The sequence below is a fragment of the Sinohyriopsis cumingii genome, chromosome 15, assembly GCF_028554795.1.
Source record: "Sinohyriopsis cumingii isolate HCF-2022 chromosome 15, ASM2855479v2, whole genome shotgun sequence".
Taxonomy (NCBI): Eukaryota; Metazoa; Mollusca; class Bivalvia; order Unionida; family Unionidae; genus Sinohyriopsis; species Sinohyriopsis cumingii.
In genome coordinates, this window is record NC_142975.1 from 31,191,520 (window position 1) to 31,209,849 (window position 18,330).

At 33.5% G+C, this 18,330-nt stretch overlaps 1 protein-coding gene across 1 annotated transcript in view; it reads right to left on the reverse strand.

Annotated features, from left to right (window-relative positions):
* The window catches only part of LOC149781499 (uncharacterized), a 314,868-nt gene that overhangs the window by 78,333 nt on the left and 218,205 nt on the right, over positions 1 to 18,330 (reverse strand). The window contains exons 20-22 of the mRNA XM_089934975.1: positions 15,365 to 15,497; positions 6,164 to 6,265; positions 1,157 to 1,276 (exon numbers count right to left, since the gene is read on the reverse strand). Coding sequence (XP_089791101.1) covers positions 1,157 to 1,276; positions 6,164 to 6,265; positions 15,365 to 15,497 — 355 coding nt within the window. The remainder of the gene's footprint in view (positions 1 to 1,156; positions 1,277 to 6,163; positions 6,266 to 15,364; positions 15,498 to 18,330) is intronic.

An 18,330-nucleotide genomic window follows, 5' to 3' on the forward strand; every position in this document is an offset into this window, starting at 1 on the left:
ATAGTTACTGTCTATTGTTACCAATGACATAAATAAAGCAAATAACTAAGTGAAAAGAGAGTCCAATGATCAATGCTGTGAAAAGATTCAAACAAAACCTTGTACACTGTACATTTTGCAGCAGTGGGAATGGACGGAGAACTATAGCCAGATTTTGTATCCTAAATTTATTGACAAGATTTCCCAACAGTTTTGAGCCAGAACTGATGATTATTCATAATTATACAAATATCATTAACTTAGCTATATCATTGACCCGATTTAATGCACAAGACTTTTAAATGAACATATGAAAAATACGTGCAATCCCCCCATGAATGACCACCCCTCTTATAACACCACTTTCATGCTGCAAAATAGGTGGCCTTATAAAACAGGGGGACCACTGTACCATATAGGAACCATGATTTTGCTACAGTACATTTGATCACAATCTCTCATCAACTGGACCACATTCCTTTCCTCATCACTAAACATAAACCTAATTTCCAGATCACTTCTTCTGAAAACTTCCTGTCTAACTTTGCCTGAAGTAGTACAGAAAGTGTGCAGAATGTATGTGTATTCAGGCATGTAGAAATGCATGTTTTCACTTATTTATTCTTGAAGACAGAGTAAATATACAATAATTTTTTTTAAAGAGTTTATAACTATTATTTTTACTGACTATTGAATTATACACCTACATACACTGTACTTGATTATATACAAGTACGCACTCAATGAACATATCAAGAACAAGAATTCTTTTGACATCCACAAAATTAAGAAATGTGATAAAATTTTCACTGTCAAACCTTGTCCCTTAAAAAGAGTTTATGATAAAATTTTGTTAGCAGTTCACAGAAATAGACTATTACACTAAATTATATTGACTTCAGTCGTCAATCTTAGTGCTGAATATCTGTTTTACTTGGACCATAAACTTTAATTTTAAAGTACACTGCATGATTGTTTTACATTCAATTATTTAAATTTAATACTAGTACGGAAATAAGCACAGATTCCACAATTGCATGTTCTGGAATACCTTGATAGGGCCCATCTGTCTCATATTTTAATGGCTCCAATGAACAATGAACAGCACCATAGAGAGGGACTAATGCATCTAGTGTACACTTAACTCTTAAAGACAAAAATAACAAAACGAACTCACCATTCTGACTAGATTGTCAATCAATTCTCCCCTTACTGGGTAGATTTCTTCTAATCTTTCATGCATCATTTTAAATGTTGGTCGAAGTTCAGGATTTTTGGACCATGCATGTTCCATCAACTAAAATGAGAGAAGTGTTTAAAACAATTAGAATAATTTTCTTTTTCAATCTCCCTATGTGATGCTTACAATTTGACAGAATACTTAACCTAATAATGCTTGAAAATGGGGGACTAACACTCAAGTCCCTACATGCTAAGAATTTAGGTTGATGATTTACATACAGACCAATTTTAGTTCCTCAGATCTGTCTTGAACTTTTTTTTAAAAAATTGGATTAATAAAGTGAAGACATTTATGCCCTTTTTACTAAAGTGCATTTTTTTTTACCACTATAAGTATTTTGATGGCAAAAGGTTTCTGCATTTAATCTCTATTTATATAGCACAACATTACATACTAGGACAGGGCTCTATCTTTAATTATACCTTTTACTGGCACTAGTCCCCAGTCCAAAAATATTATTCCTGACTTCAATTAGTGATTATAATAAAAAGCATTATCTCAGTCTGATACCTTAGTTCACTTCTTACAATCGGAATATCATCCCTTTTTGAAGTGGATCAAGAGTGAAGTACATAAGAGCTGAGAGGGAGGAGGGACCTGTATAATAATAGCAGGTAGTATTACATAATTAATTTAATCTACCCCTTCCCCAACAAAATTTTAATAACAGCAATACATTACCTGCTCTTACTCAGTGATTTACAAATTTCCTAAAAGTTAGTTTGTCTGGGACAAGCTGACTGGAAAATATTGCCCTTGGGGAAATCAAGTTTGCCCCAAAAATGATCAGGTAGAAAATGGTTTCGAAATATCTAGATTTTTATGAGAGAGAGAGAGAGAGAGAGAGATTTGTAAACAACCAATGGATCCCAAATGATGTCATCAGCAGCCATATTTATGGTATGCTGGCAGATTTACTGTTGATGAAATAAATTCAATGAATGTCCAAAAAAAAGTTTAAAAACATCGATGTAAAGAACACAAACCAGGCATTCTGTCAGGAGACAGGATCTATATTTGCAATTTATAAGCTGATTTTTCCTCAGTGTGCCTTGTTCAAAATTGCCAATTTTGCTGGATGCATATAGGAGAAACTGTCAAGATGTACATCATCCAGGTACAATGGGCAGAAGATCATCTGCTAGTGACTTTATTGGGCAGCATTGACAACAGAGCTGCATTAATTTTTTATTTTAATAACGTTTTTTTTTTTTTTACATAACATTACTCTTAATCTTTCCAATTAAAGTTCAAATGCTCATGCATATTTAATTATTCATCCAGGAGGAAAACAAGGTAAAAATAAGTCCGTCAATGAGATAGTCACAAAACTGTCAATGATTCCACTCTATCATGTTCTTCTGGGATGTGTTATGTCCACCCATGTTTTCTTCCATCTAATTGTCAGTGTCTATGGAAAATGAATTTGCTATCCTGTTTCTGCTTTCAGCAGTTCTGGGATACTTTCGGCAGTGGCTGCAGAACATTAATTTATTTGCTGAATTGTGTTCTAGCCATTGATCTCATTTCACTTCCCCCATAAGTGCATTGTGATCCCATGAGATGACACTGGTCACATGGTTGATCAGGACAAGGTTGTAATGGAAGTATATCTAGTTGGGAGCAACAAGAAGAAGAAAATGTCAAATACAATAATAATAATAATAATAATAATAATAACAATGACTTTGTATAGCGCCAAATCTTTAGAAGCTCTAAACGCTTTACAACATTAGACAACACCTATAAGATAAAAAAACATATAATGATATGATTATAAAAACAAACACCATGAAATCAGAAAACATAAAAAAACATGCTGAGATTATTTAAGGTAGGAAACATTATTAAGTCTTTAAGTTTGTTCTTGCAGTCGAAATAAGTGAGTTTTGAGAGCACTCTTGAATGGGATCACTGTGTCTTTGTGTCTAAGTTCAGTGGGCAATTTATTCCACGTTGCTGGGCCCTGGTATGCAAAAGAACGCTGTCCATATGACTTTGTTTTCATAGTGGGAATAATGAGTATACAATTGTCAGAAGAGGAGCGTAAGTATCTTGTTTTGAACTTTTTGAAGTTTCTGGAGCAGATACTGAGATGAACCAGACAGAATTGAATTACAATAGTCCAGTCTTGAAAGTACTAATGAACACACAAGTGTTTTAGTGGCATCAACATTAAAGATATTTGCAAATTGAGCTGATGTGTCTCAGCTCAAGATATGCAGCCTTGCATATGTTCATGACATGTTGGTACAATGTGAGAGTACTGTCCAGAGTAACACCTAGGTTTCATACCGATTGTGTGAATTTAATGTTGGTGTTGCTGATATTTATTGTTTGAGGTAAAGGATGTGAATGAGAAAGTCTTTGTGTTGTGATCACAGCATAATTTACAATTTCTGTAAAAGATTGTTGCAATTTTTTTTTTGCATTTCGGAAGCAGTAATTTCAGCAAATTGGGTTGCACCTTTGCAGAGGCAAAGTGTTGCAGGTATTTTCCCAAATTTTGTGACTTTTCACTGGAACAATGGAGGGGGCAAACCACCCAAGACAGATCCCAGAGGGGTCAGGCTTACTGAGTGAATGCTCAAAAATTGTCAGAAACGCAAGGAAAGTGCCACAGATGGTGTAAGTAAATTTCTGCTATGGTTTTGATGGTGAAACAAGCATTAGCCATCAGCAACTGCCTCCATAGAAAGTCATGTGACTTCCGCCCAAAGCAACAATATGGCTACCCATGAAAAAGAATTAGACATGCAGTGTAAGTTGTCAGCACAAAATGCTGATGTTGCGTCCAAAATGCATGCATGTTTGACAAAAATGGAAGTGATCATGGCCAGGGTCGCTAGTAAAACGCAAATGCCTAGCACATCAGCCACAGGGACGGCACACCTTGGTCTCTACAGTATGCATGAAGAAGGGGCCATGGACTCAGATGAAGCTGTCGCGGGGCTAACTATGCCAGATACAGATTCTGCCAAGGTCAATGATGATGATTTGTTTACAGAACTGAAATATTTTCCTTTAGAACAATAAAGGCCTACCTTCAGTGTTAACCAATGACAAGGTTCAACCACTGCAAGAAAAGTATCTCCGGCCAGAAAACTATGACACTTTTAAAGGGTTCAGTGCAACCGATATCTAAGAGTTTAATAGATCATTCTTAGAAAATGGATTGGATATTGATATTAGTCCCATTTCAACAACAGATGCAAGTGATTTTTAATCAGATGACGAGGCTGACATAGTCACACTTGCATAATGGAGTTATGACCTCACCGTGTTCGAGATCAATGATTTTGATTCTCATGTTGGTTCAACAATCAAGCTTGGACTAAGCAATAAGAATGATTATTTTCTCAAGTTTTTTCCTGAATGTCTGGTGGAAAAGCTTGGGAAAGAAACAAATGATTATGTCAAGAAAATGGGGGACCAAAAGCAAGACCTGAGGCTGAAATGGTATGAAATCAGCATCATGGAGATGTGGGCATATTTTGGAATATACAGTTGTCATTTGTGTGTGGATAATGACTGTATTGTGAGGTACCATTCTCAACTTTGTAATATGAAGTGGAAATATATGAACAACAGACACTATACAAGGTAATCTGTTTTTTTATTTCACTGAAATCCAGCAAAAACTAATGAAATAATGAATATAAATGTAACCATGTTTTCATTGTCAGTTTCTGAAGTCAGCCTTGATCATGCTCTAGTATTCAGCCTAGGAACCAGCCTCAGTAGTCTCAGTAACTGATATGATAGCACTCAGCTGTAGTGAGACTGCACAACAGCTGTAGTAGCTAAAGGGTTAAAAGTCAGGTTTTGTCACTTGGTTAATTAATGGTTATTATTACCATTGATAATTATCAAGATGACAGAAGATAAGGCCTGTGAAGCATGGCATTGTTCAACTCAAGCCAGCCTGATGTTCAGTCACCAGAAAGTGAAAATGGTGTGTTAGTTGAAGTGGTTTGTGTCATATTACAAAATAGATTTGAAAGGCTATAAAACAAAAAATAGTCATCATGCTATAAGCTCACTTCATTTGTAATAATTATGACATGCCAATGAAGGAATAGACTGTTTTGAAAAGTGCAAAATGTCACCAGTCATTTCAGTTTAGAAGAAAAGAAAAAGCAAATTCAACTAAACAAAGATAACTGCTAAGAAAAATCTGGCATCAAAAAGATTTAAAATAAAAATTGTCAGTTAAACATTTGCAGCTGTAGAAAAATGAAATGGATAGAGCCTGATGTTTGCACCATCGTTTATTGACAAGGTCATTTTGCACCAGGACTGATGGTTATTCAAAATTATTTAAATGTAAGTTTCTATTACATAGATTTCATAATATGGTGGTGATTTGTAAATGAACACATTGATTAAATAAAATTTTAGTTATGCCTTTCATACTGTATATCCAATTATTACTCACATTTGTGTGATCCCTCTTTAGAAATTCCACTCCTATCATACAACACTTTCCAACCTTACAAGATTGCTTTTGGTTTCTGTTTTGTGGGTTTAAAGACATTTTTCAGCACAAGATGGGCTATGTATGGTGGTCAGTCTATTTTGTGGATGAAACTTGTGAAAACCCTGGGAAGAACTGCCAACCTAAAAGAAGCTACAGGAAACCTTATTCACATAGCCATGTTGGCCAAGTGGAGACTCGAACCAACCTAGACAAGACAAAATGACAGGGATCTGTAAAGGCAACTAACTTAGAACACTTGGCCTCAAAGGACTCCTCCTTCCTTCTAAGAAAGAGACCACTGAACCAGGACAACAAAACTTCTTCCAATACAAAGATGTGTACCTATGCACCTCTGCCTGGACCCTTGCCTGTTAGCAAGATTGGAAACAGAATTCACACCCAAGTCCTTTAGCATTAAAGACAAAATTCAGTCAGTATAATTGCCTTTAGTAATAACTTACTTTTCTGCAGCCCTCTTTGGCAGCATGTTCCTCTGGTAAACATTCATCTTGTACAGATGGTCTCAATTCCAATGTAGTGTCTCCTCCACTTTCATACAATAGCTGCAAAAGAAGGAAGTGAAGAAGACACCATTTCTGATAAGACTAAGCAGGTCCTGTATTCTCTAATTTTCTTTCTTAAAGCATACCACTCAAGTTCAATCCAAAACCCCAAATTTAGGCTTAGAACTAGCAGTGAACTGTGTTACTGAAAACAGCATGCCATTAGGGAAACCAAGTTTACAAAATCCCCAAAAATTCAATGATTATAACTCTAAAAGTTTGGCATACATTTTCAAACTTAAAGTAAGCCTGAGTTTCTTGCTTAGAAAAATTCACAAATAAGGCATCTGATGTACTTTTAAGATAAGATAAGATGAGAATTCTTTATTTGAGACTATACAGTCCATACATCCAAATTAAAATATAAAGTAAAATCATTGTAAACATAAAAGAACATATATCATATGTACAAATATACAGATACATCTACACAATTAACTGTGCCCTGCATTATTCAGAATGAAATTAAGTGGCACATTTAAAGAGTAATTTGTTCCATCTGCTAATAAGATGAGAATTTAAATGAATTTCATAGTTCCAAAGAGGTTTCAATATACAGTTCTTACTATTAGATATTGTTTTCATCATTGAGAATACATATTTTCTCATTACTTCATCAAAACTGAATACATTATAATTTACAAACATGTTGGAGGCACTGTTCCATCTAGGAAGACCTCATAGAAAACGAAGACTATTATTATAACCAATAACTAGTTTTCTTTTCATACATTCACTAAAGTTTGTCCACAGGTGCACAATAAATGGTGCAACAATAAGATTTGAATAATCTAATTTTGATATTCAATGAACAATTCTTAAATTTATGTAGAAGCATGTTTGTTCAAGCACACAAAAATGGTTAATGTCTCATCATATCTTCATTATCTGACCGATTGAATTTCAAAATATGACCCAAATAGGTATAACTGTTGACATATGTAAGAGCATTGCCATTAAGATGTACAGGGGGAGGAGATGGTAACTTGAAAGAAGTTGGCTGAAAGATAATGCATACCAATTTTTTATTATTATAGATGATATCATTTCTCAAATGAGTTGTTCACATATCTTTAATAATGTCCATAAATCTGTGATAGAAGGACTTATCAATGACATATCATCAGCAAAACTAAAACTGTTAAGAAACAACAAATTTGGTGGCAGACATAACCCCGCATAACACTGACCCAGCTTATAATTTAACTATATATATATTAAATAACAAGGGGGAAAGAATACCCCCTTGCCTCACCCCATTGGTTACATGGAAAGTGCTGGATATTACACGTCCCCATCACACATAATACAACTGTTTGCCTTACCAGTTAACAAAAATATGAACTATGCAGACATGTATTTTAATATCAATAAACTTTTTAAAGAGTGTCCAATGATTGACCCTATAAAATGCCTTATTAGCATCTAAAAAGCATGCAAACACTGGGCTGCCATGTTCTACATAATAGCTGACAGTTTCCATAAAGGCATATAGGCATAAATCTGTTGAATGCTGCTTTTTAAAGCCAAATTGATTATCGGAGATTGTGACTTCACATCTTTGCAGTATGATGCAAATATTTTTTAACTAACAGTCATAGAGCTATTATAAGGTCTGTAGTTATTTTTGTCTGCCAGTTTACCAATTTTGCCTTTTAGTAGTGGTATAATTGTAACGTTTGTGAAATCATCTGTTACAGTTATGTACAAACATACAATTAAATAAAATCATCAATAGCATATTAAGTCTACTATTTGAAAATTTAAAATGTTCCACAAATAAAAAAACTGATCCTGGACATTTACTTCCTTTTTGTCTTGTTAATGCACTTTGGATCTCAGATAATGTGATTACCTCAATACGAGCAGAAGGGGTATTCTATTTTGTTGTTCTGTTTTGAATTAGTTCACAATTCAAAATCTTGAATTAGTTCACAGGTATTCTATTTTATTGTTCTGTTTGTTCTATATTTGTAATTCTCTATGTCTCTTATAAATATTGATTTTTGATTGACTGATTGGATTTACGTCGCATGAGCCCAGAAGGGCATGTGCGACGGTATGTATGCATTTTAAGCTAGTAATTCCAATGAATATTTTAAAAATATATATATATATATATATGTGTGTGTGTGTGTGTGTGTGTGTGTGTGTATGACTCTAAGTCTTAAAAATTTAACAGAAAGAAAGTGAAATGGACAATTTAGGTAAAATTGACAAGTACTTTATTTCCCCACAATATAAAATTAATGCTCAAAAGACACAATATTGTGAATTAAATTCCAAATAATCCTAAATGTCCTATTACATAAGTCCAAATCCAGAAAGAATTTGAATGAGTAATGTATTAATCCAAACGTCAAGAAGCACTCTAAGTTAGTAATTCCAATGATAATTTTAAATAATTCTGATTTCAACAGCTTTAATTCTGATCAGAATTATTCATAGACTGACCAAAAACAGGAATGTGAGGAATTATTAAAATATTCATTGGAGTAACTAATGTACTCACCGACTTTTATATTCATACATTACTTTGGATTTTTGTGAACTAATTCAAAGATACTCTGGCCTGTGTCATTGTGCTGTGTCGGGATATTCAAGTCTATTGGAATTCATTTGGAACATTCTTTATTTTTGAACTTGTCATAGGACAGTTAAGATTATCTGGAAATTAATTCACAAATTTTGCAAGTGACTGTTGTTTCATTTTCTTTCTGTTACATAATTTAAGATCTTAAGTCATAACACAAGTCTGTGCAGACAAAAGCACAAACATCACACTTGGACAATAATTAGTGTTAATTGTTTTTATAATGACACAATCACATCAGTGCTGTATTACTTCTGTCTTATCCGTCACTTTAAATGCTTCTTTTTCTTACTGCTCTTTTCTTATTTTTGAATATTACCTATCAAAACATCACTTACTTTCAGTATTCTTCTATTTATTTTCATGAGAGCACAGAAATAGGAAATTCAATATTTTCTACAAGCCTCCTACAGGAATTGGACCACCAATTATTTTACAGCCTGGGAAACAGTCTAAATAAAGTAATAAATATTTAAGATTCACCCATTGGCTAATAAATGGTTCAGTTTGCTTCCTTCCTTAATATTACAAACTTCAATCTATGTGCTACAATTAACAGGTACCTTGCAATTGTGTATTTAAATTCATACTGACCAAATACATACCTTCCATATTCCCAAAGAGTGTTGTGTTTTTTTTTTTTAGACTCAAAAGTGTTGGGTTTTTTTGAGATCCCATAAAGAAGGTGCGTGTGTGTCAGTTTGTATAATCCAAAATTAAGCCTGTAGACAATCTGAATAACTTGCCAGTCTTGTTCAAAGCATACATACCAATCCCTTGAGAGTTATAAATGTAATTTAGTGGCATTATAAGTGGCAAAAATGAGTAATTTGGGCGTAAAAAGTGTAATCTCTATATCACATGCCCAGTTTTACAGCACATATGATTAATATAAATTTTTACTACTAACCTTGTCAAAATGTTTGTCACAAAGGGCAAAATCCATATAGATTGGAACCAGAATACAAACACAAAATATACTGAAAAATTATTTCTATTCAGCACTCATTAACTATTCTACATGTAAATTTCACTGATTGATCATGAACTGGAAATTAGCAGCGAGGTCATGGGCTCAGATCGCTGTATTAGATTATTATCTTGTACTTCTTTTTCTGATCTGACACATTTTAAAGTTTGAAAAGATCTATCTGCTCTAACATTTTCTGTCATATAACAGCCACAACTCACACCATAAAGGGTTTCACTTAATATCTGTCTATATTTTCTTTAAAAGTACAGACTGGTTTAAAACTTCCCTAGCTTATCAATAAAGTGAATCTGTCTGGCAAAGTTCACATCTGAAGAAACCTGTCTGTTTTCTTGGAAATGAGCCAAATACAGTTTCTATAAAAAGGAAAGCAATTTTACACTATTCACACACAACAGTTACCTTTTAAGAATATTCTCAAATTTATATCAGTGGAATTAAAGAGATGATAAAATGACAAAAATAACTGTTTTATTGCTATATTTTTATTTCATTTTTAATGTACAAAAACGTGTAATACATGTACAGTCTAGCATGATGCGTAATTTGGTGAAAAAAGAATAATGATTATGCCAAAAGCGTAATGGTTGGCATGTATGGTGATGGTGTGTGACAGAAAATAAAGATTAGAATTGTTAAAGAACACCCGGCATGCGTACACATCAAGCTGTTAATTGATTACCTTATTGTTGGAGTTTGGGTATTTGAAAGTCAAATGTAGGATGTTTCTGGAGGTGTTAAAGTAATAAAGGGTTAAAAGGTGGATCCATGATGTCGTCTGAGCCAACCTTTGGCGTAGGGGAGATAAAATGGAGACTGACCATAAAAAATTTTTTTTGGCAGACACAACAGTGTAAAGAATTTTGTGTTGGTCTTTTAAGAGAAATATTTATGCTTAGCTCTTACATCTTTTGTTCAATTCATGTAAAATGCAAAAATGTCTGCCTTCTTCTAATACAAAAAAACCCCCACTGGCCAAGAATGTTACAAAATCAACAATGTTTGCATATCAGAGTTCAAACATGTTAAGGAAAGAAGCAACGGTTTGGAGTTTGCATTTTGTTCATCTTTTGTATTTCATAAACTATCTGAAGCTTCATGCACATAAATTAAGTTCAAGACCTGGATAAAATACATCACTTAAATATATTACAAGACATTTCATTTTAAAGTTAGGGTAAATTATTCATAAAACATTGAAACTTATTATTTTTTTTCATTTTTATTCCATGTCTAAACCAATCTATATTATTTGTATTTTCAGTGGTGAGACATGCCAGCAGATTTTACGATCTGAGCCATGATGAGAAAGAAGCAAGGAGGGATGTGGCTCTGGAATACATCTCAAGTCCAAGTTGGGAACTTCCTCCTTTGGTGAATATAGCTTGAAGTATTGGAGAATAGTCACCTACCTAACAAAAACAGTAACAGGAACTCTGAAGTTAGAACTTTACAGGATGAGCATATTTGTCCTGTTGTTACAATATTATAATGCTGATACTGAAAGGCTATTCTCTGTTCTTCACAAAATACAAAGTGATTCAGGAGGACTCTGGACCAGAGAACAATCGAAAGCATGTTAAGTTTGTGTGTGTGTACGATTTGGATTTTTTTACAGCTTTACCAATTTTTCAGTCATATCACTACGATGTCTGCAGTGTGGCAGTTTATAGGAATGTCTAGCAATGAGGCATCATGCTGCAGGCATGTAGCATGATGTCCCACCCAGTGATGTCCTGACACCAGGCCAGCCAGTCCTAACACAAACCTCTTAATGTTGAGTGCCATGACTTGGCTGGGGATTGAACTCAAGACCTCCTTTATCTGAGGCAGACACTTTAACCACTAGGCCACTGGAGCAGTCTGTTCAATTTGAAGCTTTATAATTACAATGAAATGTCACCAGCGGTTATTAGACACTGAGACTTGTGAACTTGTATTAAAAAATCGTTGAGATGAATTACAAGTTTAGCAACTCTTGTTCTGTTTTCCGTTCACCTGAAGCATAAAATTTGTGCCAATCAAAAAACTACTGGTTTTGAAGGCAATCTACTTGATCAAAATTTAAAATACCTACTGGTTTTAAATTGTATTTCTGACACGTAAAAGCATAAAACACTAGCATAACAATAGCAACAGGGGATGATTTTTTCATAATTAAAGAATATATAAAAATGGAATGTTTTCTGCATAATTTGAGTGTGCAGATTTCAAAAATGAACTCATCTTTATCATATCTTTTCAAATAAAGTCACAAGAAGCATTCAAACACATGTACTGTCCACCATTTTTAATATTGGTCTTTGGCAATTTTTGAAAATTCTTGACCTCATGTTATTTCAAGCTGAAATTTTCATATTTCTTACATATATTTTATATAGAAATGTTTTGTGAACATTCAGCTTTAAGAATAAATTGACTTGTTATATGTCCCAGGTAATTCTTAAGCCCCCCTGTGCCTTTTTATCACCCCACCCCCCCAACTTTTTTGCATGAAATACTATATTTTTGAGTCATACACAAGTTGAAATTATATGTTGTTTTAAAATGGAATGTTTTCTGCTTAATTTGAGTGTGCAGATTTCAAAAATGAGCCCATCTTTATATCTTTTCAAATAAAGTCACAGGAAGCATTCAAACACATGTACCGTCCACTATTTTTAATATTGGTCTTTGGCAATTTTTCAAAATTCTTGACCTCATGTTATTTCAAGCTGAAATTTTCATATTTCTTACATATATTTTATATAGAAATGTTTTGTGAACATTCAGCTTTAAGAATAAATTGACTTTTTATGTTCCAGGTAATTCAGGAGCCCCCCTGTGCCTTTTTTATCACCCTACCCCCAACTTTTTTGCATGAAAATACTATATTTTTGAGTCATACACAAGTTGAAATTATATGTTGCTTGTAAAATGGAATATTTTCTGCTTAATTTGAGTGTGCAGATTTAAAAAATGAGCCCATCTTTATGATATCTCTTCAAATAAATTCACAGGAAGCATTCAAACGCATGTACCATCCATCATTTTTAATATTGGTCTTTGGTCACTTTTTGAAAATTCTTGACCTCATGTTACTTCATGCTGAAAGTTGCATATTTTTTACATATGGTTATATATAAATGTGTTGTGAACATTCAGCTTCAAGAATAAATTCACTTTTTCTATGTTCTTGGTACTTCTGAAGACTTTCTGTGCCTTTTTATCACACGCCCCCTAACATTTTTGCATGAAATAGCATAATCATGAGTCATACCAAGTTGAAATTGTATGTAACTCTTAAAACCAATAGTGCATATTCATTACAGTGTTCTTGTACATGTATACATTTATCTGAAATCACAATTTAGCAAACAACAATTGCTATTTTAGAATTTAGTTATCATAAGATATATTTGGTCAGTTTTCATATCTATAAAATAAAATCAATGACAAAAGGTTTTCCACTAAGTTTTCATTACAGTAAGTCAGGATTTCTATAGTGTCAGCTTAGGATGGTGAAACATTAAATTTTGGATGTCCTAAATTTGCAATATTTTCATAATAATTCTGACCATTGTTTTGAGCAATATTACATAGTTCATGAAGTAAAGACAATTGTGGTAATAGACATAGAGAAGAAACTGGCACTGAGTTGGTTCTCAAGAACTATTTATGATTATGTATTTGTTTAAATGGAGAAATACTACAGATTGATTCTCTATTCCTTGGCTTATGATGACAATATTCATATTGATATTCACAAAAAAGGGCATGACAATTTTAAATGAATTTGTTTTCATTCTTCAAAATTCTGAAAAACAGTTGAACTTTTTACCTCTTTTCCATCCCTACTAAACATGAACATTTTAATTTTAATACAAGTGTCTCTAGATAAGAATCGTACGTAGAACAGATGACCTGACATTGATAATATCTCAGTGATCACAATCACATACATATTATCATTACATCTGGTATCACTGAGTTGGTGAGTGATACTCCCGTCGAGTCTCTAACCTCGAAAATATATTACACAACAAAAGTTGTACAAATATTTTATAATAAGTTTGGTATAATGAATGACAGTACGTCTGTATAATCCGATTCCTTGCTATAAACGACTGCATTTTCATACAATCAAGTTTTTGTGTGTTTTTGAACCCAAATTATGTCGTATTGTTGTCATTGTTTACATTTTGTACGTACCCATGTGCAGGGAAGAATTACCGTTCTCGCTGGCATGGTGACCTTAGAAAAAGACGTAATTCGTGGGTTTTCCACAAATATTCGCAAACATTTTACCATTATTCTTGTAAAAAGAACTCCAAAGTATTTAAAAAGTAGGCGTAGGTGAGCATATATGTTCGTTTATTTAGTTTTTCAGTGTTTGGAAAAATTCGGTTTTCGTTTTATTCCGTGGAATAAGTTGTAGAAATGGCCCAGTGTCATATACGCTAAATACAGACATTTGACTTTTCAACCATGAATACATTCGGATGTAATAATGTCAGCTTTTTACATATTAAAGTGGAGAAAGTACCGGGTGTAATGAGGTTGACATTTTGAGAAATCGTTAATCTTGATCGCCAGTGCCCTCTAGCGGCGTCCCCTGTTGCTAATAACAAAGTTTATCTTTATTCCACTTATGATTTAAAGTAATTTAAAGTAATTAACACTGACCCTAATCTCCTGATGTAGAAAGTATTTTTGAGGGATGCCACCACCAAAAATGAGGTACAGGGCATGAAAATGAGGAACATAAGTATGTTAGCGTGAATAAACATAATAAATTCTCTCAAAACATCATTAAATACCAGTAATGCATATTTATAATAAATATTTATGTATAAAACACAGTACCCACCTATTTACAATATATACAAAATTTAAGTTCAGGACTACTCAATTCATCCTAAGGGACCTGTAGTAAACACTTTTCGGGTCCTGCAGCTCACTTTCAGTGTAGATCCTGTCTGTAGCTAACCCTGGTCTACATTTTAAAATTAAAAGTGCCTCTAGTCTCTGCACTCAATTTACTCTTGAACTCTTTTTGATTTTTTCCTTACTAGGGAGAAAACTCACTCACAGTGTGCAGATGAATGAGGTATTGTCATTAATGAAAGCATTATTTTTGGCAATATTTTGAAGACTGCTGTTTCATCTTTCTTCAACTGGCTGATAGAAGACCAGGTTTCATCGATTATATTTCTCAGACATGACTGAATATCTGTGGACTGATACTGTGCCATTTCCAATTTCACATCTGCTGTAGTCACTTCCTCAGGTAATAATACTGAAAATCTTTCAAAGAAATAATCCAAAGCTGCCATTTTAGCTTCTAGTTGCAATGCTGGATCACAAATTTCAGCATGTTTTAATAAATTATCTTTAAGGGGCAACTTGTCTCTAATGTAACGTGCTGATGTTTCAAAAACTTTCTTGCAGATTATTCTATCCCCAGTTCTGCGGATTTTCAACACTAAATACTATAGCTTTTACCAAGGCAGGTGCAACAAGAAACAGTACATACCATCTTGGCCTTCTCTGCTTGTGGAGCATCTTTATCTGTGATGAGCAATATAATATCATTTGCTGACAGGAAGTTCAGCTCATGAGTGTAAGGGCTTTCCCTTGTGCAGAGTTCTGAGAAGATTATTCCAAATCTATAAAAAGACAAATAACTGTTCCTTACAAGTTTCTTGCTGAACATGTAACAATAGTTTGGATGTATTTTACATAAACTGTTTATGCTAGCTAAAATCTGTTAATGCTAGCTATATTGTATTTGTAATTGTAATTTTGGAAAATTAAACAATACCTACCAAGTTGAAGTTCGATGATAATTTCATTGAACCTGTAACATCTTTTGGAATCTCATGGATGACACATAGGTCAAATGACTGGTCAGTCTTTAGAGAGGTCACATGGTACAATATAACTGGCAAGAAGGGTTGGTGGGCACAAGGATACTATGGGAAAAATGAAATTATCAAACTTGAACCTTGCATATTTTCCAATTTCACTGAACCTTCCGTAAACAAGTTATTAAACATCATTGCCTTGTATGGGACTATTTAAGTCACATGTATTAAAAATTATTGTAAAGTTTGTGATTAGTGGCAATGTTTCTTTGAAATCAGATTTTACTGCATATATAAATCACAAAGCATGATTGTTTAATTTGTTGGATTGGTGTTCAACTGTGATTCATTTCTGAAGAATATTCAGGAAGCAGTAAGTTTCCGCAAAACCCAGCAAAAATAATTTAGAAACTACTGGTTTATGGAGTTTTTTACTTTATGAAGCACAGCAGCAAGGAAGAGCATTGCTGCACATACTGCAGACAATATATCAATACAGGTCGTTTTGGAGTACAAGATATCCATTGAAACAGAAGCACCATCTGTAAGGCTGTAATATATTAGACATGCTGAAGTGAACATTCAGATTACTTCTCTTCATTATTATTTGTTATCTTAATATTATTAAAACACTAAATATTAACTGACCCATGTTTTTCAGGATGATTTTAGCCATGAAATAGATATAGTGAAAGACAATAATTAGCACACACTCACGTTTGCACCAGTGAGTTGTGTTTATAAAGCATCAACATGCATAAAAGACAAAGGCTTTAATATTACTGCTGTATTTGTAAAGCCCCTATTAACTTGAAAATATTGTCCTCTCCACCCTTCCCCCAAGATGGTCAGTCCTAAATGTGATGTGTATTCATTTTCTATAGAGACAAACATATCTTCTGGTCAAACTGCATCAGATATATTTATGACAATGCTAACATTATAGCTTCAAGAGCAACTCATTTCTGATCAGGGTTTGCTCAGAGAATCCAGCAGGGAAGTTCAAACTGCAATACCATCAAGTGTCAAGAGAGTACAAAGATGAGTGCTTAAATGACATTTAAATTTCCTCAAACCCCCCACTGAACTATTGTGATCATCAAAGACTGCATCTAATTATGCATATATTTTGCTATCCAATGGATTTTAAAGATTGAAATTTCATGTATATTTTTATTTAATGTCAGTATGGTTGTGATTATGTTAGTGTTGATGTATATGAGTATGGTGATGATATCTGACAATGTTCAATTTATTACCTATTTTTTTCTCTTTGTAACTGCATTAAATGATTTACAGAAAATTATTTTCTTATATCAGTTTTGAATTTCCAATTATTTTCTGTTGGCTTATATCCAAAGATAGCTTATTCTCAATTTGAACATTGCTTTCTTGGGTTCCTGACCCTACTTGGACCTCAAATTTTTTTGGGGGGGGTTTCATCCCCACCCTCGAAACACTATCTGGGAATATGGCAGCTATGCAACTTTTCAGCTGCTTTGGGAGACAAATGGATAATGTCTCTGTTTCCAATAAATGTTACATGACAGTAGACTCTTTCCATCCAGGAAACTCATGTAATCATAAACAATATTACACTCCCATTCACTTGCCATTTGTCAAAGACCTCCTTGGTATCCCATACCAAACTTACCCTGGAGGCAATCTCACACAGTACAATATGGTATTTTTGATTTCTCATGGATGTCAGTAATTGATCACATAGTTCTTCCAAAAGTTCAAGGCCAGTCCCTTCACTGCCATTGTTTTCTCCTATTTTGGTGAATACTGAGAGATCATACATTTTTATATCTTTAAGTACTCCCAAACCAAAATGCATGCTTACGACAAGCTTGCAGCTTACAACAAGCTAGCTGAGGTTGCTAGTAAGGGTGCTCACACAAGCTTGCAAAAGGTATTTTTCTAAGTCTTTAAGCTTGCAAAATCTAAAGTTCAAGATTGCACAAGCATGCAAAAGGAATTTTTCCAAGTCTGCAAGCTTGTAAAATCTAAAATACTTGATGTAAGCTTGCAATAATCAGTAAAAAAAGTTGAAAATTGGCAGTCCTGCATGAGATCAATACTTCCTGAAATGTTCAAGAATATATGTAATGACTAGGTCATGCTCGGTATAAGAAACTAACATGTTACCAGTAATCTAGATTTTATTTGTAGCATCTGATAATGCACGAGAGTTAAACAATATACATTTTCAGTGTTGCAAAATGCTAAGAACTTGAACTACTTGCACTCATCTGATGCATAAATAAAATATATTATTCCAACATTTCTGTTTAAACTGACTATGAAATTATTAATATATTTATAAAAAAAAAACTGATTTCTTGACCAAGGCAAAATATGAAATGTTGCTTTTTCTACAAATGTCTTCTTCCTCATTTTCATTTTTTTTCATATATTATATATGTTAGAGAAACAAATTCTATAAGTGAGTGTACACTCAGTTAGCTGTGCAGTCATTTTGTCAGGGAATGGAAGACTGGATAAAGAATTCCATTTAGTAAAATCCTGTAAAATAGACAGTAATTGCTGATTGCAAAGTTATTTACAGACTAACTTAATACAGCAAGATATTTAATGTCAAGTGCTTGTAAATGCCATTTACCGACAATGT